Below are 22,978 nucleotides of genomic sequence, written 5' to 3' on the forward strand. Positions count from 1 at the left end.
GAACTAAAACGTTCCAACGTCTACGCCTATTACCCATCTCGGAGAACTCTCGGCAGCTTTGCTTGCACATTACGAGAATAATGTGCAACACATCCGGAAATGAAGTAATCGACAGGGGTCATAGTAGAGATAAGACCGGAAATCACGCTCTAATTCGATCACGAGAAATGCACATGTCACAAATCGTCACAAGATAGAAATTTACGCAATCTCTGCTTGAAAAGCGTGCTCAGCAGTGCTCGTCATGTGACCGATAATAAGTGCTTATTGGCCTCATCTACTTTTTGTCCGAGTGTGCTTTGAAATATCTCGCCATCTGTGGCAAGATATGTATGTGCACATCAATACTGGCTGCATATAAATGTTCCTCTGAAGTCGGAGTCCGTGCGTGACTGACTCTTGCTAGCTCGTCCCATTCCTTGGAAGCTTCGACAGCTGGTAAGTAGACTTGAGCATGTTCACCGGGTAAACACTCTATTCTGTCTTTTCAGGTGTAAAATTGGGAAAGAAAAGAAAAATTATCGAAATATATCGGTGCTTGCTATAGGGAAGCAATGTTATCAGTTAGCCTTAGGACGAAACTTGCGTGCCGTACTTTATGTAACTGTAGTGCATGACATACCAGGAGCTATTCCAACAAAGTGCGGCCTGAAATACTTAATCGTCAGTGTATTTAGTGTTTACTTCGGTGGGGCAACAAAAAAAAAGGAAGACCATTATGTTTCAACAAACAATGATGGCATAATGCTGTGTCAACGATAAAACTGCCATTTAATTCAGGGCTATTTTGGCACATATCTACTTTTCTTTCCTTGGTGGTAAATGTGAGAAATATGGCGAGTTGCATCTAATGCCAGCAGGACCTTATACAGAAATTTTAAAAATTCCACATGCCTGTTCAATTCAGCCAAAATTGGTGTCTAACTGAAACTCTCTTATTTCCGCAGTCATCATGAAGGGATATCTTGCGGCTATTTATATTTTTGGCTTCCTGGCTGTTACAGGTGAGATTTATGCGTGTGTATTTCATTCACTTGAAAACAAATTTTATATAGAACAGAAGACTGTGAGAAACCACGCGCTGGGAAGAATAGGCAACAGATATGCATGTTGACAATACGTACTTGCCCACCGTCTTTGGCAACCAACATAACAAGAAATTTTTAGACTAGGTTCTTGCGAAATTTCGGGTATGCACAGGTGCCGTCAGAAGTAAATGGAAGACGCTATTAGGAAAAAAATTTAATCACAGCCGCCTGAATTTATGCATTCTTAAATACATATGGGCAGCTTAATTTTTCTTGTGCGAATATAATACCATGCTTTCATAGGGACCGAAAATAAGTACTAAAAACAAATTTTGACTCTCATCTCCAGGAAGAACTAGCGCTGCTTACCTCCTAGTCTGAAAAACTGTCACGGTGCATAGCGCTACTGAATTACCTTTAACACTATGATGCTCTTTGAAAAACCGAAGCTCTCATGCCGGCTACCAATAGCTATCTTTATTGCCTATCCCTGCAATTCGTACAGCATTAGGCTTAACTTCAGAGTTTCTTTTTGTAGCCAGCGCTTTTGCGCTTCAAGAGGAAGTTTCAGCCTTGGACGCCGCCAACCAAGACGAAGTGAAGCATGCTGCTGAACATGCCATTCGTGTGGGCGAGATCCTGCGTGACGTGGCAAGAGAGCTGGATGAAGATGAAGGCCTCTACGCACAGGTGAGCCAGAAAAATCTACTGTCTCCGTGTGGGATATGGTAGCGCTTACTACACATATTGAGGTGACGTTGATATTTAACCCTCAGGGTGAACAGCCGTTTTGCGTACTTCTCTGTGCTATAATAAATGGATTGATAGTATCAATGCGCGCTGCTATTTTTGTAAAGGCCAGCAAGAATGGCGAATATTTGCGTGTTTGTGACGAATATTTTACTCTGCTCAGCTCTTCTTTGCAAACAGTGTTCTGTGCCGAACGTTGTAAAAGGTACTATATATTATAATGATATTACTCCCCACAAACTCGGTTAAGCACAGTTTCACCCACATTTTATAGTCTGGAAAAAACTTCAAACTGGTGTCACACATCCAGGCTGCTGCCGTCTATATTTGCGAATATTTATGGAAAGCAAAATGACTGATGCTCCTTAGGAATAGCGGACTGGACTCCAAGAAAAGGCAGGTGCAGCAGGGGGGCAGAAAGTTAGGGGGGTGAAAGAGAGTCAGAAGTTTGGGGATAGGATGGCCGCGGCAGCGGAGCACAAGACCCGGTAGGGGTTGCAGTAAGGCTGATTATGATGACGATATATGCGCATAAGGAAAGCTTTTGCATTTTAGCTCTCTAGCACTTTCTATGACCGATTAAGGGGTAAACAGCAGATGTACCAAAAATCTGTCCCGGCTAACGCCTACGGCTCTTTAAAGAAATTTTTAGCCCCTGATTGCAATCTTCATTCGGCATATTTTTTTATTCTAGCACATGAAGCTCTCCTCAAGTTTCTTTTCAAAATTCGTCCTAATACTAAATTTAAACCCTCTCCGCACATTGCGCGTTTACAGGATGTTTGGTGCCTAAGTTTTGCACTAAATATCCTCCAGTTTTCCCCGTAGCAGTACCGTTCTCCTATAGGGCCCATTAATTTAGTTGACTTTCATGTGGATACTTTGTTTCCATGTTTTCAGACCGAAGAATACCTTCTCCGCGCTCTGTTTCAAAAGGCGAAGGCAGCGATAAAGAAAGCCGCCGGGAAGGTCAAGAATGCGACAAAGGATGCCTTCAAAGACGCCAAGCAGCAAGTCAAGGCAGCTGCAAAAGAAGCTAAACAAAAGGCTGCTGAAAAGGCTGTTGAGATGGTCACCAAGATCTTCGGCAAAGCCATGGAAACGTATGCGTTGGAAGACTCCAAAAGCCGCCTGGATATCGTGAAGGGCCTGTCCGACGACATTGTAAGTGTAGGAGAAAGGCTCGTAAAAGAGGGATTTTCTCTGCTGAAGAAAGAAGCGTGATGCCAATAAATTACCATCGTTTATAATAAATTCATGGAAGAGCATATTTCTACATGTTTTCTTAGTCTTAGGGCTTAAAAAAATATTTGACCGACAGCCAAATGCGTGCATGCATTTTAAATTTAGATTCTATTTATTTCATAAGTTTTCGACAAAAAAATAACCACATGTAAAGTCCATAAGACAACAAAGAACAATCTTCTAGTAGCAGGCGATACACCCCCTTAAGGCAATTTCATGAACGGCAATAACACCTTATATTGATTAAAAGCATTTTTCTTGCCTAAATCAACAATTACTCTTGCCGCGAGTAGCCTCCACAAATTGTCTCTTCTGGGAACTAGAGGTAATCCCCAAATCCCTCTTCAGTCAAAGGCATCGACAAAGCCCTCAGAACTGAAGTCGTTCGAAATGAAGCCAGTAGTCGTACTTCACCCGACCTAGCCGCCGTAACCAGCCCCAAGAGGCGAAGCTGCTAAACTGCTTCAAATAATGACGCTAAACGCCCCTAAGCACCGTTTGCGGGGTGGTCGCTAAGACGCAAAAGGAACTAGAATACCCTCTGGTCTCAGTACAGAGCGTTCGGCTACCTTCGCCAAAGCATGCACGCTGCCATGAGGCGCAGCTTACTACGATTTTGGCTATCAATAATAATTCTCGAATATTATACGATAGCAATGGTTGCAACTGCTGATGCTCTGTGGAGAAGACCCAGGCATGTGCGAAGAACCTGACATTGTACAGCCTGGAGGGCATGCAAATTCGTCCTACACATGTTCGAAAGCACCGGTGTACTGTACCGCAAAAATCCCAAAAAGAGTGCTCTGTACAGCTGCAGCATTAACTGAACCAACGAGGCCCATGATTTTCCGCCAACAAATCTGGGGTAGGTGAGTGAGATAGTCAGATTTTTCTTTAAAAAGGCGGAATGCGAGCTCTATGATAGATTCGTGTCTATGATAATCCCTAAAAACGATGAGAAGTACGATACGCAATGTTATGGCCTTGGATAGTTAGCGGATATCGAGCCACGCTTTTGCGTGTAAATGCCACTAAAGTGCACTCCTCGGCTGAAACGCTAAAACCTTCCTCTCGGAGATAGGAGGAAATTGTGATTGCTGCACGCTGAAGTCTTGATTGCACCTAGAGACACGTAGCAGAAGAGGCCCTGATGCAGATGTCGGCATACGTAGAGATGTAAACGGTGTTAAGTAGGTTCTCTGAAAGTGCTATAACTGTCAGATTAAACAAGGTAGGCCTGAGCACTACAAGTTTTGGTGGACATTAGAAATGCGGTGAATCATTTTCAGTAGTAAGTCATTTAACTAATTTTTAATAATTAACTTTTTGACTGTTATACTTAGGCGCCCAGTAGAAGTTAGAGATTTGTAGCCGGTCGTTAGTAATAGCAATATGGGTTTCTAGAATTCAGAAAACACAATTACCCTTAGCGCACTGGCTCGACAAAATTTGGTTTTTTTGAATAGTTACGTGCATTGTAAAAGTTGCTATGCGTGCGTCTTTTTTGAAAGCGCATGTATTTTGGTACGACATAGCCAGATGTTGTCGATCCACAGCGCCAAGAATAATCGCGTTTTAAAAATCATAAATACTGATATGGCGATTACTAACGACCGGCTACAAATCTAATTGCATCTAGTTGCCAAGCTATGATAATGAAAAAGTTAATTATCAGAAATTATTTAACCAGCTTACTACTTAAGGCAATTCACCAGCTTCCCGACGTCACCCAAAAATGCTAATACTATTCCGAAATTAATATTTCTACCCCAGAAAGCCTATTTTTAAAAATTACTTGTCTCCCCTGAAACACCTGGTAGACACCCTAAGGACATAAGCGCCGCTATAACTTTACCTCTTCCTTCGATCAGATGTCGGCGCTGAGCACTGGTGCCATCATGCAAGCAATTTCGCAAGGATCCGTACATATCTCCTACTGTCATGAGAACCCACTAAGGAGCGAATACATTAATTCAATTACATTCACCAAGAAAAAGAAGCCGAATCAGTTGAATGCATGTGCACTCTGACGTAATGCCAAAGTTACAGCTCGTTTTCTTTTCTTTTTTTGTCGCCATGAAGTAGAGAGAGCGCAACGCTCCAAAAATTTCATTCTGAGTGCATTTGAAAGCGTACTTTATTGCAATGGCTGTTACTTTTCCAGCAGATATTGTCCCTGCTCCACCAGCCTCTGTCCGACCCGCGCAATGTTGGCGCACACGCTCTTCACGGTGTCCACGCTGCTCACGGAGTCTTCTAGTGCGTAACTTTGCCCGAGTTTGCTCAGGATCTTGGAGAGGATCTCCGTCACCTTCTCAGTGACCTTCTTCTTGGCGTCTTTAGCGGCGGACTTCATGTGGCTCTTGGCATCTTGGTAGGCACCTTTGACGGCTGCCTTGACTTTCGCGGTGGCATTTTTCACGGCGGATTTAGTTTTTTGCCATAGGCCCTTAACGAAGTACTCGTCAGCCTAGAAGAGATAAAAACGAAAAACAATTTATTTTAAAATAGACATACACATATTTTGCACTGCGAATAAATGCAGGTATACTGTGAAGACATGTACAGCGGTTTGCATGGAGCTTGGTCAAGGATTAAATTTATTAAATTCCTTGTCACTGACGAGAGTACGCCCTAGATACATTCGTAGACTTAAAGCCAACTTAATACAAATATATTCAGTAATATCCGCCAAGAAAAACAAGCATAATCGATGAAATGTGAGGCCACTCTGATGTAGTGGGAAAGTTCTTGCTCTCTTTTTTCTTTTTTTTTTCAGCACCTTGGCCGAAGGATCAATTCGCATTAGTTTTTTTGCCAAGACAAAGCAGAAAAACGGCATTCTACTAGCCGCTGACGAGACTAAGTAAGAGATACACTCGAAGGTGTAAAAGCAAATATTTTAAACTCGGAGGTGTAAAAGCATTGCGTCGAATAATTAATTCTTTTACCGTAAATGCTTATTCAGCGTCTGCAATAGAGCTCATGCAAATTTGTACACTGATTGTACTGCAGTATTGCTGACTGATGAAATGCGCATCATGTTAGCGAGTGGAAAACGCGGAATTGAATTTCGAACGTGACAAAAATCAGACATATTACCATTTCCGCTAAAAAAAAAATTCGAGATGTATTTTGAAAAAAATAAATTTTAATAACACTGTATTAGAGGCACAGTATTACGTCTCAGGCGCTCAACCCCGCTGTCTATTTGCTTGAATATTTCATACGAAAGCCATACGCAAACAGCATTTGTATTCTTGTTTTTTATTAGCTGCACAAGTAGTAATTTCGCCTGGGACAAACTCAGAACACGATGCTTCAGTGTTTAGCAATGTTAGCAGTGTTTGCAGCAGTCATACATAGAACCTCTTTTTAAACTGCGAAAAATTATATAAAGAAACATATTTCCTTCAACAGGAGGCAAAGGGAAGATAGCTTTTCGGGGCGCGAACTTACGTTGCACTGGATATCGATAAGGGCTATTATTAATATGACTTTGCCCCCTTTCCTCCATTGTGCAGTTTTGTGTTTCCTGAATTCGTGATTCTGAACCGCTGGTGACCGCAAATTAAACAGCACTGAGTCCGTAGCACTATTTGATTACTGCGTCGTGATGCTTGGAAGTGAAATCATCTCACGCAGACGTCAGTTAACACATCTGGCATAAACTCGCTGAAACCAAACTACAGTTTGTTTCTCTGAACGAACTATTTATTGATATTAAAAGCAACTGTACGTCCACAGTAAAATCAAAGGTATAGAATAAAGTTTTAACGAAGTTACCACTTTTCACTATGCAGTAGCATTCATTCATTATTTTAATAATCCAGCAGTTTTTGCTCTATGAACGTGCAACCTTAGCATGAGGATGGGCTGATTTTTTCTTCCAAGTATTGGGCATAGCATTATGTGTCACGTATTAAACCAACAGCGTTTAGGTTGTCTTCGGCTAAAAGCACCCGGTTTTGTCCGTAACGAATTTCCCTGATTTGTGGATATGGTCCCGACGTCATCAGCGCCGCCAAATTTGAAAATATGAGGACTGCGTTCTATTTGATCATCCAGTGCGTTCTATTTGATGATACATGTCTAGCGTGCTTGGATAAAAACTTTTTCTTAATTTTTATTTAAATTTAATTTAAATATTCTTAGTTAAATATTGAAGGTAACTCATTCTTCCGATGCGCAGCAAAATATTTCGTTTAAGGTTTTTTCATCGCTCGCACCAAGAAGTCAAGACTGCCATAGGAAACCAATCTGAAATGTTTATGACGTAAGCAAGAACGTTAATAGCCAGAAAGTGCAAGCCTGCCGACTGGAGTTGTGCGATTATATTGATTGTTATAATGAAATCTTACAATATATGAAAGAATTGCGTTGATAAACACCTTCCCAGTGAGAAATGCTTTCCTCGATTATTTCTGGGTATGCATGCGAATATACAACCTGACCATTTCTTCCACTTTAAATTCAATCATTTAGCCTCCATAATTCCCCACTATTTCGAACTAATCTACCATAATCTGCCCAAAAATCCCCACCAATCAACTTTAATCTATTTTTCTACTTCAAAAATTGTGGGGTTCTAAGGAATATTTCTGGGTCCACCAAATTCTAGAGGCTATCGCATTTTCTGTAAGAATGTGGTTATGATGTCCCCAATGTTTTACTTTCTGGTTGCGCATAGTTGCTGGAATAATTCAGTGTTTTCACTCTATTCCAGTTTTGACCATCGTTAATGAATAAACGTCAATACCATACTTTATTTTGCAGCACATACCAAGGAAACAAAGTGCTCTTGCTTAGCAAAGCCCTGCACTTTTCATTTCACAATGTGGTGGTCACTGAGTGATATTACTGCTTTCGCCGGAACGGAAATTGGCCGCGTGAAAATGCACTGGTTTCGATACTCGGATCGCAGAAAGTTCCGTGGTTATGCTCTCATTTTTGCTACAGAATGCAAGCTAACTGTGCTGACTGAGTTAACTAAACGTGCGATTATGCGTATTGCTAGACTCATGAGAACGTTTGCTGCATTCTGCGAAGAATGAATAGAAAAATTCGAAATGCACTTAAAGGGGCTATGGGACAGCTTCTGAGGAGAGTGCATGTGTACTGCGTGCTGCTTTGTGTTATCATAACACCTTACCCAAATAGTACACTTATACAAGCAGAAGTGAGCCCGCCGTCGCGCGCGAAAGTTGGCGAGCCCTTCTCGTCTTCTTCACGCTCCTACAGATGCCTGTTAAATATGGGTATTAATCAGATTTTTTCAGACGTCACGCAACTGCCATGGCCCCGACAACGCAGCTGAGCCGCCCTGGCGGCTCAGCAGGGCGGTAAATTGCCGCGCACTTCGGCGGTGGGACAACCGGTGGTCCACCGGTCTTTCAGCATGCAAAAAGTTACGAGAGGAGAGAAAATCTCTCCGCCTCCGACGCTTTAGTGTCAAGCGAGCTGAATTCACATTACATCTACTGCTGCGCCGAAATGCAAGAAACCGTGAAAACTGCCAGCTGAGCTGGCATCTTGCAGTGGCTTCTTTCCTCACCTCAGCTTCAAAATCGACATCATCCTCGAGCTGTTGTGCCACGTCAAGCAGGATCTCGCCCACAAGAATGGCCTCTTCAGCGGCGGCCTTAACTTGGCTGTCGAAAACCGCGTCCAAGGCCGGCTCTTCCTCGGGAAGTGTGTAAGCCGTTGCTGCAGGAACACAAATCATTGTTTCAATGAAAGCTCTGCTCCCAGTGCCGTCCTAGCCTCCGGTAGTCAATATCGCATGCGTAAAAAAATCCGGGGATACCTGGACTACCCTTTCTAGTTCGCACGGCCACCACAACATGCTGCGTGGCGCTGAAAACTCAAAATCACAGCGAAAGTCTTGAACGTTAGGTGTACCTCTTTAATGTTCTGTTGTCGCAGTAATATTTGATGGAGCGCAGTACGAATTTTATAGATCACGATTGCCACAAAGGGCGAACGCTCAGCCATGATAATCAGCGTTTCCACGCAGTACCTCTCCGGAATCTCTAGTTTTCAATGAAAGTTTAGCGCTCGTGTTGTGTCCCTTGAATATTGTGCGCTATGCATCCTCAAGTTTTCAATGATTTTAACTATAACGTGTTCCCACTAAATTAGAGATGGCACGCGCAGATGGCGCCAGTTGTCAATTGTAAAGAAGACCGGGCAGGAGAATTGAGCTCTTCGTGAAAGCCCTGACTAATGACGACGAAGTCTGCCTGTTCACTTCATAAGGAAATTAATAGACGTCATTAAGCCTCATAAGCATCAAGAAAGTCTCGTTCGCACAATAACATGATTCGAAAATTCCAACTTACTTCTCTTCGAGCAACCTAACCTATACTGCGGCAGGAAAACTCACGCTAGCAATATCGGTTACATTTGCTTTCCATCCTGAAGAAGAGACGGTTCTAATTCTATCCACGATGCCACTTCTGTGTTTACTACATTGGATTCTGCATCAAATGCACCATGAATTCAATAATGTCAGAGGGCTCCCCAAAAATTAGGTGCTGTACAGATGCCATTTTCTTTATATTCCTAATTTTACAAAAGTCGAGCAAATTTTACGTTTCAGCACGCTTGTAAGTAATGAGCTAAATGATTCTCATTCTACAATTAGTCTAGCTATAAACTAAAACCTAGCTTACTTAACGATTGCGTAAAAATCACTTTTTGAGGCCTTGTAAAAAATATCTGACTCCAACGGAAACCACAACGAAAGCTACTAGACGAGTACATTTCTAATCGTTTAAAAGTCCGCGATTTGACTGCTTTGCAAACGAAGCATGCTTTTCTGTGAAAGGTCGAATATCTATTCCGTCTTAATTTCATGCATAAGGTGCGTCACCCTAAACTCACCGGTGAAGGCGATGAACCCCAATGCACAGATGGTGGCAAGAATGTGCTTCATTTTCACTGCATGGAAAGAAGAACGGCGCTGCTCTCAGTCATGCAATGGCAGCCACACTGAATCGAACAAGCACCTACTTTTCTAAACCGGCTCTTCACTACAGGGAAAGGGATGATTACGGGTTTAAAATTCATTTTCACCCCACAGGAAGTTTGATATTAGTATCTCCAACGAATTTCGGATGTCCCATTAAAACTGTGTTATATCATGTAAGGACCTATGGTTTCCATTAGTGCCGCTGCTGTGGCTCAGTCGCTCGAGCATCAGCCTATAGGCTGGGGGTGCGGGATCGAGTCCCAGTGCCGCAGGATGCCCACCTGTTTCCAGCCAGCACAATCCAGAAGTGTAAAATTGGGGGCGGGCTGGTATCATATAAAGAAACTTAAAACATAAAAATGTAAACATAAGCATGAGCGCTTGGCGCGAATGCGTATTATTGTTCAAAGTCTGCGTTGGTCCAGTGTACTTCTGTCCTGTGTCTTGTTCCTCGCGCAGTTTTATTTTTCAGTACAGCCAGCACAAGCTTTACCCTGTCGTGGTGCTCGGTTTTATGTTCGAAAACTGTTTGGAAATGGGCCTTTTACCCCACCTTAATTAGAGAAACATCGTCTGCTCCAGGCCACTCTTTCATGAAAGTTACCGTTGCTGCAATAGAATTCGTTGGCATTATTCTCAGCCTATGCTTTTGGAGTGTATTCGTCGGCTATTTAAAAACGTGTTTTCCTACCTTTTTTTAAGAAATTGGCCTTTAATAGAAGTTTTAATCTGTGCGATGTGCAATAGTACATGTTTTTCGAGGATTATTTATAAATAACTAAGAGAAAAAGAATTTCCTTTCTCTTCACAACTGATTCTAGTGTATACAAGCATGTTTCCGATGTCTGGGCTTATAATTTCACAATCCACCTTTCTCTTCTAGGCACGTGACATCGGAAAAGCCGTTTCAACACTTGCACTACACAAAAGAAAAGACGTCATATCGAGTGCGCGGTGTCTAGAATGGTCCCGGCTAGACTGTGTGTTCATTTAGTGGCACTGGCTTCAGTAACTTCTCTCATAACTTAAATAGGTTTCATATTTCATGTACTATGGTACAATATAAGAGGCATTCTCATTTTGTTCACAACGAAAGCAAACCACGGCTTACATGTCTGGATTATATTCCTCAGAATTCCACCTTTACCTTTGACCTTCATTATTTTTACAGTGTGGGTATGATTGGCGGCTATACTAACGGTTTGCATCAAACATCCCATTCTACAGCGGACCGCTACAACTTACCTACTGTATGGTAGAGCTGGTGAAAGGTAGAAAAGTTTGCTTCTAATCAGAGGCTCGTTATCTCTAGCATTGCCTTTAGTTAAGTGTGAGCATGCGCATTTCCTTGCTGGAAATAGGTTCCCTACTAGATTAGCCCCAGAAGGGACGTATTTACAATCTATAACTTATTGTATAAAAGGCTGGAGTCAGTGAGTACAATTGTGACCGACCTTGGATTCATGCTTGAATACTCAAAAGCCGTGTAATATAACAGTAGTCCTGTATCTATTTAACCTTTGTCGCGCAGCTACTTGCGTGATGTAGTCACTCAAATTTTGTACTCAAAATTCGCCGAAAATTCAGATTGAAACCACCAGCAATTTCCAGTGAGTCGCAGTATAGAAAAAACTTATGCCTACCTGTGTTTTTTGGATTCTTCTGAAAACACCATGCACTGAAACTTATAAGGCGACCTCGAATTTCGGGAATTAAACACATTTCTCGTTTTTTACCACCTTCATTCAGTAACTTGAAGAACATTTGAGCCTTTCGAGCGGCTTCAATTTTTTAGTAATACGAGATATGCATTTTCTGCGTCAGAAGAATGCAGAATGAAGAAAAGGCTCAGTTGGTTTTCGGGGTTCCGAATACTTTCTTTACACTGCACAAACACACTAAGAATGAAGGCACCCATGCAGCTCGCGATAACATACAAAAGATTCGAGTTCTTTGAATCCACAGTCGCATTTAGTATGGTTAGAAACTTGCCTAATTTTTATTTTATGGGCTCTTGCGTGATGTGCAAGCTGCTTGAATGCATCAAAGAGAATTTAAGGCCCATAAAAAGCAAAACCTTCTTGCGGTTACGCTCTTCCACGATTTCAAGTGAAGAGTCACAATGGTAAGCAATATTACATGTTCAAATACATAATGCTCCTTTTTTGCATATGTTACATGAAAGCTTCCCGCAAATTGCTTCTTTGGAGGAGAAATTCCAGAGGCCCGTGTACTGTGCGATGTCGGTGCCCGTTAAAGAACCCAAGGTGGCCGAAATTTCCAGAGCCCTCGACTACGGCCTATCTCATAGCTTTAGTCGCTTTGGGACGTTTAACTCCACAAACCAAACAAAACCAAAGCGCACATCGCAGCTTGGTTTCTGCTTCTATGTTTACTTACCAGTAACTGAAGCCTGTCGAGATGCAATGAGTGGCTTGTGGGAGTCAGACTCTGAAGAACACCGATTTCTGCCGATGTTTTATACGCAGAGAATATTGATAGCTAGCTTTTGCCTTTTCCTCCTGGCGATAGCATTGTACGTGTAAGAGCGCGTTAAAAGATGTCGCGCGAAGTCAGCAACCGATCATTGCCTGCCAGTCGGTCAAGGCTAATGCCCCACCCACACCTGCTGACGATAGAGTAACCGTGGCATGTCAAGTGGTCGCATTCGCATAAGAATTACAATAGTACAATCAACCGGATAGTAGGCGACAGAGGGGTCGCTATAATTCCACTCAGTTGCATGTGAAGTTGTAACTCCTTCGCCTTTGCCCAGGCAGTACCTGAGTGCTCTCATGCAGAGAATACTAAGTTCCGCAAAGTTTTTAACGCGTCTTGAAAAATTTAAATTTCGACTAACTTGGGTACATCAGGTAAAAAGTCTGAGCAACCAGCGTGTATTCGAGTATTTCCTTCATGGCGTAATTTTTGCTTCCCATTTGGAGGGTAACGTCTGTCCAAATCCTGTCGACAAAAATTAATTAGGAAAGTAACTTTGTAGTATACTATTCCTGTATCTGCGCATGTATCAGAGAAATATGCTTGCTTTTCCTTTCGAGCTTTGTTATCGAATTATTTCCCTCTTCCAGAAACAGTCATACTTACGCTACCAGTTTTCTATTTCACGAAGACAGCGCTCCCTACTGGTGCACCATCATAAGTAATAGAACCGGCGCAGGCGGCCAAAAAGTTTCTCAAATGGACAGGTGTTATCTGCGGTCATGAGTATTAAACATAGAAAAGATGAAAGAGAAAAACTGCTCGCCGACAACCAAGGCTGCTAAATGTTTCGAAGCTAGCTGGAAATGGCTTCTGGTCGCGTTTATTCTCACGCACAGTACTACCCAGCGATTGTGTAACATTCCCCTGGCGGTCCGTCGTGCATTGAACTAATGGCCAACGCTCCGTCCTGTAAGGCGCCGGTGGGAACGATGGGGTGGCGCTAAGGTCAGTTTAACCCTTCTGTGCACCTGCGCACGTCTCCCGACGCCAGACGTCGTGAAATCAGCCGACGCCCCTTTCGGAGTTAGCTCTTTGAAATATACAACCTTTTCGCGGAATTACAGATAGAAATTATCGTGAAATGGTTCGAATAATATGCACCATTAATGATTGTTTGTGCCCACGTGATGCTTATTATCATCGCCAATATTTCGTCACGCGAACCGCGATGAGTTTCCTCATTTTTTCAGCTTCCACTTGCAGCGCTATGTAGAAAGAGGGCGCGATAGCACTTCTGACCGTACGCTGCCTCTGATGGCCCATAGATTTTCAGCGGTGCACGCGTTTTGGATTGAATGACGTAGCACTTGATTTCTGCCGATTTCGGTGTTCGATATATACTCTATAATTGATGACTATTATTTGATGATTCTGGCCAAAACCTAAGGTTATGCGATACCAATAACAGCCTCCCAGCAGGACGGCGAATGTCGGGGCACATTAGGTTTCTGTTGAAAACGAAATAAAAGAAATCGTAATCAAGTTTTTATCGTAGCGCTCTCACAGTCAGTCTTAAACAACCTAAAGCTTACAGCTTTAGGTTATCTAACGTAAGAGTGGCCTACAAATGTTGCATAGAGTTCTCTCTAGAAGCCGGCCGTTCAACAGGATGGCGCTGCCTCTATATTTCTGTCGGTTCTAGTCGTGTCTGTTTTATTCATCTTCTTGCCCACCCTTCGTTTTTCTTACTTAATGGCGGACTGCCTACCCATCTCGCCCCATTCGAGATGGTGACAGATAAAGACTGGCGGTATTATTAACACTTACACGCTTCCAGGTGCTGTAAATCTAAAGCTATGCTCAAAGGCCCTCGCGGTGCTCAGTGGTTATGGCGCTCGGCTGCTGACCTGAAAGTCGCAGGTTCAATCCCGGCCGCGACGATCGAAGTTCAGTGGAGGCGAAATTCTAGAGGCCCGTGTACTGTGGGATGTCAGTGCACATTAAAGAACCCCAGGCAGACGAAATTTCCGGAGCCCTTCACTGCGGTGTCCCTCATAGTCGGAGTCGCTTTGGGACGTTAAACCGCGGTAAACCATAAAGCTATTCTGTCAATGGTCGCAGCAAGGGCAATACAGGGTTCTGTACAATACCTGAAAATGTTTGCTTATGATTCAAAATGCTAGCTAGCGTAGTTTTTCGCAACCTGTTATTCGAAGGCTTACATGAGAACAGTATAAAATTACAATACAACCAAAAACTTTCAGATGAAATGAGAAAGGCGTGGAACTTCAAATCGTCAAAACGAAGACCTTTGCTCTTAGGTATTCAGAGCAAGAAACGACAAATGCTTCAGGAACAATCACGCTATTCCTGCCTACCGCGCGATCGAGATCCGAACACGACGTTCACACAGGACGGCTTGACCTTTGCGGTAGTCCAGTAACTTGATAGCAGGCCCATTGCGAACTATCAGTGCAATGCAAGCGATAGCTTGCGCTTGGCCCATTGTTTCATCCGGACGTGCTTTATCACCTTATGATTAGTTAACGGTTGGGAAAGCCAGCATGAGGTCCGACATCGGCTGCGGATACGAAGTTCATCCGCGCTGCAAAAAAACTGCGTGTGTGTGTGTGTAGGAGGGGGGGGGGGGGGGGGGTGAGTGCAGTGGACAAGCCTGCTTTTTCGAATTTTGTTGATAAGATACGCGGCTAGCGCTCTCGGAAATGCCCTTACAGAGACACGTGACAGGTATCGCTTCAAACGGTCGTCAAGAAGCCCTTATGAAATAACGAGCAAGTTTAACGGGGCAATTCAATAAAGACTGTGCAATCTACGATTATCCAGCGCATCGCTTTCAAACTATAGGCTCTGAATGAGCTCTATTTTGCGCGACAGTAACGCCTTGCGACTAGCCCACTTCTCAAGGAACTGAGATTCATGCGCTACTTGCATGGTTTACAGATAAGGCTCAATGCAAGGAAAAAATAACCGTACTCTGGCTAGCGCCCACTCGCTGCAGCAATTCTCGTGTAGCTGAATGACGGTCTCCCAGTCGCCAGCGGAGAATGTCATATCACGGTGTGGATTTATGGCCTCGGAAGTAATATAGCATGAACTTGTACAAGGACAGTGATAAACTCGATACATGACATAACATAACATAATATGTCATGTGGTTCCGCAAACTGGCTAAATGCCGCCGAAATCTTTTGGAAATGCGTGCTTAAAAGCAACTCACTAGTAAAGCAGTAGCTGGTGCAAACTTCATTGCCGGCAAACCTTAAGCACGGAATTTCCATCAAGGGACATAAAAGGACCAGTTTATGTCTCTGCTGTGTCGCACTGCCCTTTTCATGAACTTGTTACTGGCTCCTTCCAGACTACTCGCGAAAAGGTGTTTTGTTTTGTACTTGGCAGTTCTAGTAATAAAATGTGATTTTAACGTTTCAGCGACAGTTGCTCATGTGTTTTAGTTTACAAGAAAGCATTACACTGCCGTTTAAGCACGGCGTTTCAGAAACGTTGGAAAAAAAAATGACAGTGGGACGTTTCTAGCATTCACTTCACTTCACTTCACTTTAATACCTTAAAGACCCTCGTTAGAGGGTATTACATAAGGGGTGGGGCACACAGAAATGAAAAACAGAATGAATAACAGATAAGTTGAAAGTTATACAAATATAAGATTATCACTGAGCAAGTACACGCGTGATTTCTTCGATGAACAATGATTGGCATGTGATAGCAGCAAGTCCTCGGGGAAGGCCGTTCCAGTCGTTCGCGGTCCGGGGGAAGAATGATGAAGAAAATGTAGTGGTGCGGGCGCGAGGTCGTGACACTTGCTGCTGATGGCCGGTGCGGAGGGAGATGCGTGGTGGTGGTGCGCAGATGTAGGGTTCCTGTCGTAGCTCAGAGTAAAAAAACTTGTGAAACAAACATAAACTAGCAATGCAGCGGCGATGAGCAAGGGTAGGTAGGCTGGACTGTGATTTGAGGGATGATATGCTGATATCAAAAGAATACGATGAATGAATGAATCTAGTTGCTCGGTTTTGAACTGCTTCAATTGAATTACAGAGATATGCTTGCTTTGGAGACCAGATGGGAGATGCGTATTCTAATTTTGATCTGACTAATGATTTGTATGCGAGGAGCTTGACATGCTGAGGTGCAGAGCGTAGGTGTCGCTTTAAGAATCCTAGTGTTCTGTTGGCGGATGATATGATGTTTGAAATATGCGTATTCCACGTAAGATCATGACAAATATGAGCACCAAGGTATTTGTATGATTGGACAAGATCGAGAGGAACGTTTGATATGCTGTATTGGAACAGAAGAGGGTAACGGCGACGATGGAACGACATATGTTTGCATTTACTTGTGTTAAGTGTCATTAGCCATTCACTGCACCAGTCTTGCACATGAGTTAAATTATTTTGAAGGGATTGTTGGTCGAAGGTGTTAGTGACTGTTCTGTAAATAACACAATCATCAGCAAACATCCGAATATGGCAATCTAATTTCTCAGGTAGGTCGTTAATATAAATTAGAAACAAGAGTGGCCCAAGGACGGATCCTTGGGGCACGCCTGAGGAGACTGGTAGGAGGTCAGACATTTGGTTATTGACAACGACTGATTGGAAGCGGTGAGTTAAGAATTCTTTTATCCATGCTAGTATGTCGGGATGCAAGTTTAGGCGAGAGAGTTTTAGAAATAAGTGGTTATGAGGTACCTTGTCAAATGCTTTAGCGAAGTCGAGAAAAATTGCGTCAGTTTGGAGGTTAGCATCAAAGTTGGCATGCAAGTCATGAACGAAAAGTGCTAGTTGACTTTCACATGAGTATCCTTTGCGAAATCCGTGCTGTGATGAGTGAAAAAAATTATTTGAATCCAGAAAGTGCATTGTTAAAGAATAAATGACGTGTTCCATGAGTTTACATGGTATGCTGGTGAGTGATATGGGTCGGTAATTAAGTGGTGAATCTTTGTTACCCGACTTGTGGACCGGAACGACCTTCCCCACTTTCCAGTCATGGGGTATGACACCTGTAGAAAGAGACTGTGAGAACAGCAGGCATAAAAATTTGGCAGAAGTATGGTTAACGTTTTTTAGTATCTTAGTGTTGATTTCGTCAAAGCCGGCAGATGATGACAGTTTTAGTTTATCTATGAGACATGATATGCCGGCCTCAGAGAAAGTAACGGCTGGCATTAAACTTCTTTGGTCACTTGCTGTCTTGAGGGGGGGGCGGTTCCTGTTCGTGAGTGAATACAGATGCGAAAGCAGAATTAAATATGTTAGCACACTCGACATCGGAAACAGCACGCCCGGAATCATCAGTTAAGGTAATAGTGCGTATAGATTGCGGATTTAAAAGCTGCCAGAATTTAGTCGGGTTATCTTTAAGTATGTTGGGTAGGTCAGTATGATAAAATGAGCGTTTAGCGTTTTTTACTGTGACCAGGTATGTCTTTTCGGCAGCGTAATATTTTTCCCATGCGTAGTCATTTCCAGTCTGTTTAGCACTGCGGAACAAGCGTTTCTTTTTGTTTTCTAGTCTTCCTAGAGCCTTGGTAAACCATGGTTTCTGTTTGGTTGCGCGGAAGCTGCATTTGGGAACATATTTGTTAGTGAGTTCGTTGATTTTGTGAATAAACATCGACCAATTTTCGTGGATGGTTTGTTCCGGGAAAAAGTGCTGAAAAGATGGGAAATAAGCTTCCAACGCCCGGTTTATAGCCTCATAGTTACCTTTGTTATAAAGGGTGATTGTTTTTTTGGAAGTTTCTTTTATTGTTGGAGTGAAGGTAAAAGACGCATGGATGACTTTATGATCACTAATTTCCCGGAGATAAGTAATGGAGTTGAGGCATTCGGGGTGGCTAGATAGTACAAGGTCAAGAATGTTTGCGGTGTCGCCGGCGATGCGTGTAGGCTGGGTTACTAATTGAGTAAGATTAAAATTTAAGCACACATCCACAAACTCCTGTGATTCATGCTGTCTAAAAATAGGCTGATAAGGGTTATTCCAATCTATGTCAGGATAGTTAAAATCTCCAAAAATGAGCACGTGTGCATTAGGGTGTTTTGTTGTAAGTTGGTTCAGAATGTTGTGCAGCTTTCGAGGGAATTCGGGGTTATTGTGGGGGGGCCTATAGCAAACACCAATTAGTATAGACACTGGCGTGGCGCGACAAAGCAGCCATAATATTTCGAGGTCAGATTGGATGTTAATGTGGGAACACTGTAGATGATTGCTGGTAGCGATAAGGACGCCTCCTCCTCGGGGGCCTTTGCGATCGGCACGGAAAAGGTTAAAATTACGCAAGTTGCACAGAACTTCAGTGTCGCCCACATTATCGGTCAGCCAAGTCTCTGTCAGCACAAGCAGGTTAGAGCCTGTTGAAGATACAAGGCTGGATACACTATCGCACTTTGAAAGCAGACTGCGTATATTAGTATAGATAACCGAAAAAGAAATATTCTGTCGAGGGAAGGTATGGCGAGGATTAGATAAGTGACGACTGTGCGGTGAGCGCTATGCTATTTCTTTCACCATTTCGGTGGCAGCATCAAAAGTGTAGCGTTTTTTGCGAGAAATAGGGTCTTGTACCGCAAAGAAAACGGTCCGGTTTCTGCTCTTGCAAATGCGACAAGATGTTTGCGGGCTTTTTGAACAGAGCGGGTAAAATCTTCTCCAATGCTATAGTTCGTGTCCTTCAGCATAGGACCTTTGGAAAGGATAGTTTCTTTGGTTTTGAAGGAGACGAATTTTGCTATAATTGGCCGTTGGCGGTCCTCGTTATGGCGTCCCAAGCGATGGGCACGCTCTATCTGACTGGGCTCTAAGGTTAACTTTAACTTATCCTGACAGTGCTTAATTATTATTTCTTCAGATTCGATTAATGATTCGCGGGGATTGGAATCTGGAAGGCCATAGAATATCAGGTTGTTGCGGCGTGATCTGTTTTCTGTGTCGTATATTAGTAACATTATGTAAACTGGGTGTACTTAGTGGTTTCAGTAAACTTTCAGTTAAGTTTCAACATATCATGAGAGTCCAATCATGGTGGCCGGTTTTTTATCAGAGCTAAATACAGGTAGTCATTAACGAATCAATTTATTCTCATAAGGATCTACTTTGCAAGATCCACAACCTCTTGAATCAAATACGGTAAGAATTTTTGCAAAGGTAAAAGATGACCTGCAATTCTAATCGTTAGGTCAAACATGTTAGCACAACAAGCATCATCAGTTAAGGTATGCTTACTGACGAGATGAATAAACATGAAATGGAAGAAAACGATGGAAAAAACAAGCTGTCGCCGACACAGTCTGCTCAGACAGCATGCTTCAAAAAAGAAAACTAGCGCGGTGACCACTCATGAACCTAATAAATTGAGAAAAAGAATATCTTTCATATTTTTTGGGTAACAGATATACCTTCCTTTCATGCTCAGTGTCGTGTCCGTTGGTATGAAAATTGTAATGTATTTTTAATGAAACCCCAGTCTGTCAAACTGTGCAGCGTGCTCTGCCTCTAGCGTAAGCACTCTTTTCGCTTAAATTCCCTTCAGAACGCCGTTGCAGCACTCACTCACAACCCAGTGCGTTGCCTTCCTTGTCACCGCAAAATCAGTGGATAGCATGCAAAACAGGCAGAAATGACGGTGGTGGCGTTCACGCAACGTTCTTGAAATCTTTCTAATGGGCGATAAGTAGCTTCTCATTGCACTTACTCTTTTTTAGGCGCAGTTCTTAGCCAAGAAATGCCCTAAATATTGATTTTTTCGTCTACAGAGTGAATGATGAGAACACCGCCTTAAATGGCATCCAAATTATGGCATAGGAATAGGAATTATGGCACAGTACCAGCCACTTCTATTTGATACCGCAGTGGTGCCGCAAGTGTTCCTCCTATGTTTCACGATTATTCCTAAAACAATAATCTGCTTACAGGTTGCATGCTTTCAATTCTTTGTAACGCGCTCCACCTTTCTGGGCAGGTATAAAGTGCCTTGCCAGTTTCGAATATTTGGCTGGCGTGTATGGTGTAGGGAATTTTATGGGCAAAAAGGTCAAATGTTGCACTGCTGAGCCGCAGAGAAAAAATAATTAGCAGTTTTTCTTCCACATCGGATTTCTTGAGAAACCTGTATGCAAACCGCATAGCTGGTCACGCTTTCTCAACTAACCTCTGAAAATTCAAATTAAAATGAACAAAAATAGTCAGTAGTTCGTGTCATCACGAGCCCAGGCTCTTGTATATATATATGAACATAAAAGCTATCTTCTTTTCTGTGTTACATGCAGTATTAAATACCTCTGCCCTCAGCAAAACTCTTCTGCATTGCCTTACTGAAGTGCTTACAGCTCGTATATCTATTCCGCACCAATTTGTCTTAATGTTCATCATGCTTTGCAGCAGTAAATGTGCATCGAGCTTGCTACCTCTACTGAGGGAGCCACGCCAGATCTTTCTATTTTCTCCTATTTTTATTCGCGATCCTCAGAGGCCTCCACGTGCATGCGCTCGTGATACATTGTTCTCTATTTCCCCACGTGCTTATCGCTTGAATTCCGCTTGCATAGCCGCCCTGCTTTGATAGCAGGTGCTGTTGTCCTGCGTCGCACTCCGCTTTAGGCGAGCTTCTGACCTCCTTCGTAGCGCGTTCCTCGAAGCTTGCATGAGGTGGCGACGTGGCCCCATATCCTTCAATTAAGCACTTCCGCTTCTGCGCGTGAAGCCGTTTACTAGCGCGCAAGCTTCTCGTCAGCAGTGAAGACTAGAATACGAGAACACGTTATCCAGAATTTTTGCTCAAAAAAAAAACCTATATCGCAAAGGTCACTCGCATCGCTTCACCTCTAAGTTGCAGCTCTGAAATACAATTTTCTAACTTTTTACTGCTACCGTACGTAGCATATACACGATGGTGAGGGCAACTTTTTTGTGACGCAAGGGCAGTCTTAGCCAAAGGGCGCCATGGAACAAGGTATGTTCGTCTACTAAAGCTGGGGTCAATGGCTTCTTTTCGAAGCACCGCATTTCAGAGATACCGATCACCGGGCCAGGGAAAGCTTGTGTCTGTTGTGGTACTGGCGTCGCTGAAGTTGCACTGTCATGTAAACTAATTTACTGTAATTTATTTAGAAAAATAAACGTGCCTGCTCTTGTTGGCTCCAATCTGAGGAGAATCACTTGAGCAAAAACGAATGACACCGATGTAGTCACCCAGAGGTATGACCGATCGTGACTTTCAACAAGTTTTATATAACGCAGGAAGCGATGTTTAACATGCGTCGCATCATATGCTAAGTTTGCGCTTACAAGACCGCGCAAAGAAGAAACATTTCACTACCGCGTAAGGCAACTATATACGCATCACTAGTGCAATTATTCTCGCTTCTCTTCTGAAAAAAGAAAACTTGAACAAGAACACATACAGTTTTATCTGGACCACTCAGTAACGCTTTGGACCCAAACAGGTGGGGCATACCACGGAAGGTTCGGTTGTGTTGAATAGATGTCCACTAGTTTAGCTTAAGAAAAGGGCCTTCATACATAGACGCTCAATACTGCGTCGGCCGGTTTTTATTTCGGCCCCCCCTTCGTTTAGTACAATTTCCACTTGCGCAACCTCTGTATAACGATCACTGATAAAGTAAACGACTAGATATTTATTAGAAATAAATCCTTAATTACAATTGCTTTAGGGCCAGAGTACAATAAGGAGGACTGGCGCAAGGTTTACGTGGATGTTTATGCCCCTGCTGATTATAATCATAAGTTGCCACTAGCCGCGCCTAAAATGACTCGGCGAGAGCAAAGTATGACGCGAGGTGTGTTATTGCGAAGGGACTCCATTGTGCTGATCTTGCATTCGCGACCGCGGCAGTGCAGTTCAACGAAAACAATGTGCGTTGGTACTTTTTTAACTGCTTTCCTTTACGGCCTTCAGAACGCTAGGGAAGGTCGTTCCATTGGAAACAGAGGAATCAGAAATGACGGAGGGTAGTCATACGTGGTCAATGAAATTTCAGCTTAAATTACGGGGAAAAATATTTCGCGCGAATCAAATGAATTTTTCGGAACGAAATGTCTCAGCATGCTTCCTTGAATTGCCAATCTATTCCAGCTTTGATTCGGTTCCCATTCCGACAATGCAACTACGAAAAATGTGTCACATTCATAAATCGATGCGACTCCTCGTACCACTATCGGAGTCGATGCACCACTCCGAGCGATGCACCACTACGACGCTGGTGGCTGTTTCAAACATAGCTACCAGTTGGGCTTGTTGAGACTGAGGTTGTTCTTCCCGAGCGATGCGGCGAGAAATAACTCCTGCTAGCTCAATTTTTGAACAGATAATTCCTCGGCAGGTTGTTAATTTTTGTGTGTGTGCCTGCTGTTGCCCACTTTTTCCTTACCCATTTTCAATTTTGCTGAGTCGTTCTTCTTCTGAAGTCTCACTTCTTTCCCCTTCAAGGGAAAAGGGTGAGAGTGAGAGCAGCAGGAGTAGAGAGGGAGGCTT

General features: G+C 43.1%; 2 protein-coding genes across 3 annotated transcripts in view; one reads left to right on the forward strand and one right to left on the reverse strand.

Annotated features, from left to right (window-relative positions):
* The first annotated feature begins 952 nt into the window (after positions 1 to 952).
* LOC149343809 (uncharacterized) lies at positions 953 to 3,002 on the forward strand. The gene is made up of 3 exons (XM_089547075.1): positions 953 to 1,004; positions 1,567 to 1,718; positions 2,679 to 3,002. Exons 1-3 carry the CDS (start codon positions 953 to 955, stop codon positions 3,000 to 3,002), a joined length of 528 nt encoding a protein of 175 aa, XP_089403201.1.
* Positions 3,003 to 5,142: 2,140 nt separating this feature from the next.
* The window catches only part of LOC149343810 (uncharacterized), a 59,751-nt gene continuing 41,915 nt past the window's right edge, over positions 5,143 to 22,978 (reverse strand). Inside the window, exons 1-4 of one of the 2 annotated variants that reach the window (XM_089542500.1) lie at positions 12,397 to 12,453; positions 9,909 to 9,965; positions 8,578 to 8,729; positions 5,143 to 5,493 (exon numbers count right to left, since the gene is read on the reverse strand). In XM_089542500.1, coding sequence (XP_089398626.1) covers positions 5,176 to 5,493; positions 8,578 to 8,729; positions 9,909 to 9,960 — 522 coding nt within the window. In that variant the 5' untranslated portion in view covers positions 9,961 to 9,965; positions 12,397 to 12,453 and the 3' untranslated portion in view covers positions 5,143 to 5,175. Of the gene's footprint in view, positions 5,494 to 8,577; positions 8,730 to 9,908; positions 9,966 to 12,396; positions 12,454 to 22,978 lie in introns of those variants that run through there. The other variant, XM_089542501.1, reaches the window with a different exon arrangement.

Source organism: Amblyomma mixtum, chromosome 5, assembly GCF_055824585.1.
Source record: "Amblyomma mixtum isolate Tamu chromosome 5, ASM5582458v1, whole genome shotgun sequence".
Taxonomy (NCBI): Eukaryota; Metazoa; Arthropoda; class Arachnida; order Ixodida; family Ixodidae; genus Amblyomma; species Amblyomma mixtum.

What these genes read in the sequence shown, in the direction of transcription:
- LOC149343809 (XM_089547075.1), top strand. Translation starts at nt 953, where the DNA reads ATGAAGGGATATCTTGCGGCTATTTATATTTTTGGCTTCCTGGCTGTT. An exon ending in TGGCTTCCTGGCTGTTACAG is followed by an intron (nt 1,005 to 1,566) that starts GTGAGATTTATG and finishes TTCTTTTTGTAG; the next exon opens with CCAGCGCTTTTGCGCTTCAA. An exon ending in ATGAAGGCCTCTACGCACAG is followed by an intron (nt 1,719 to 2,678) that starts GTGAGCCAGAAA and finishes CCATGTTTTCAG; the next exon opens with ACCGAAGAATACCTTCTCCG.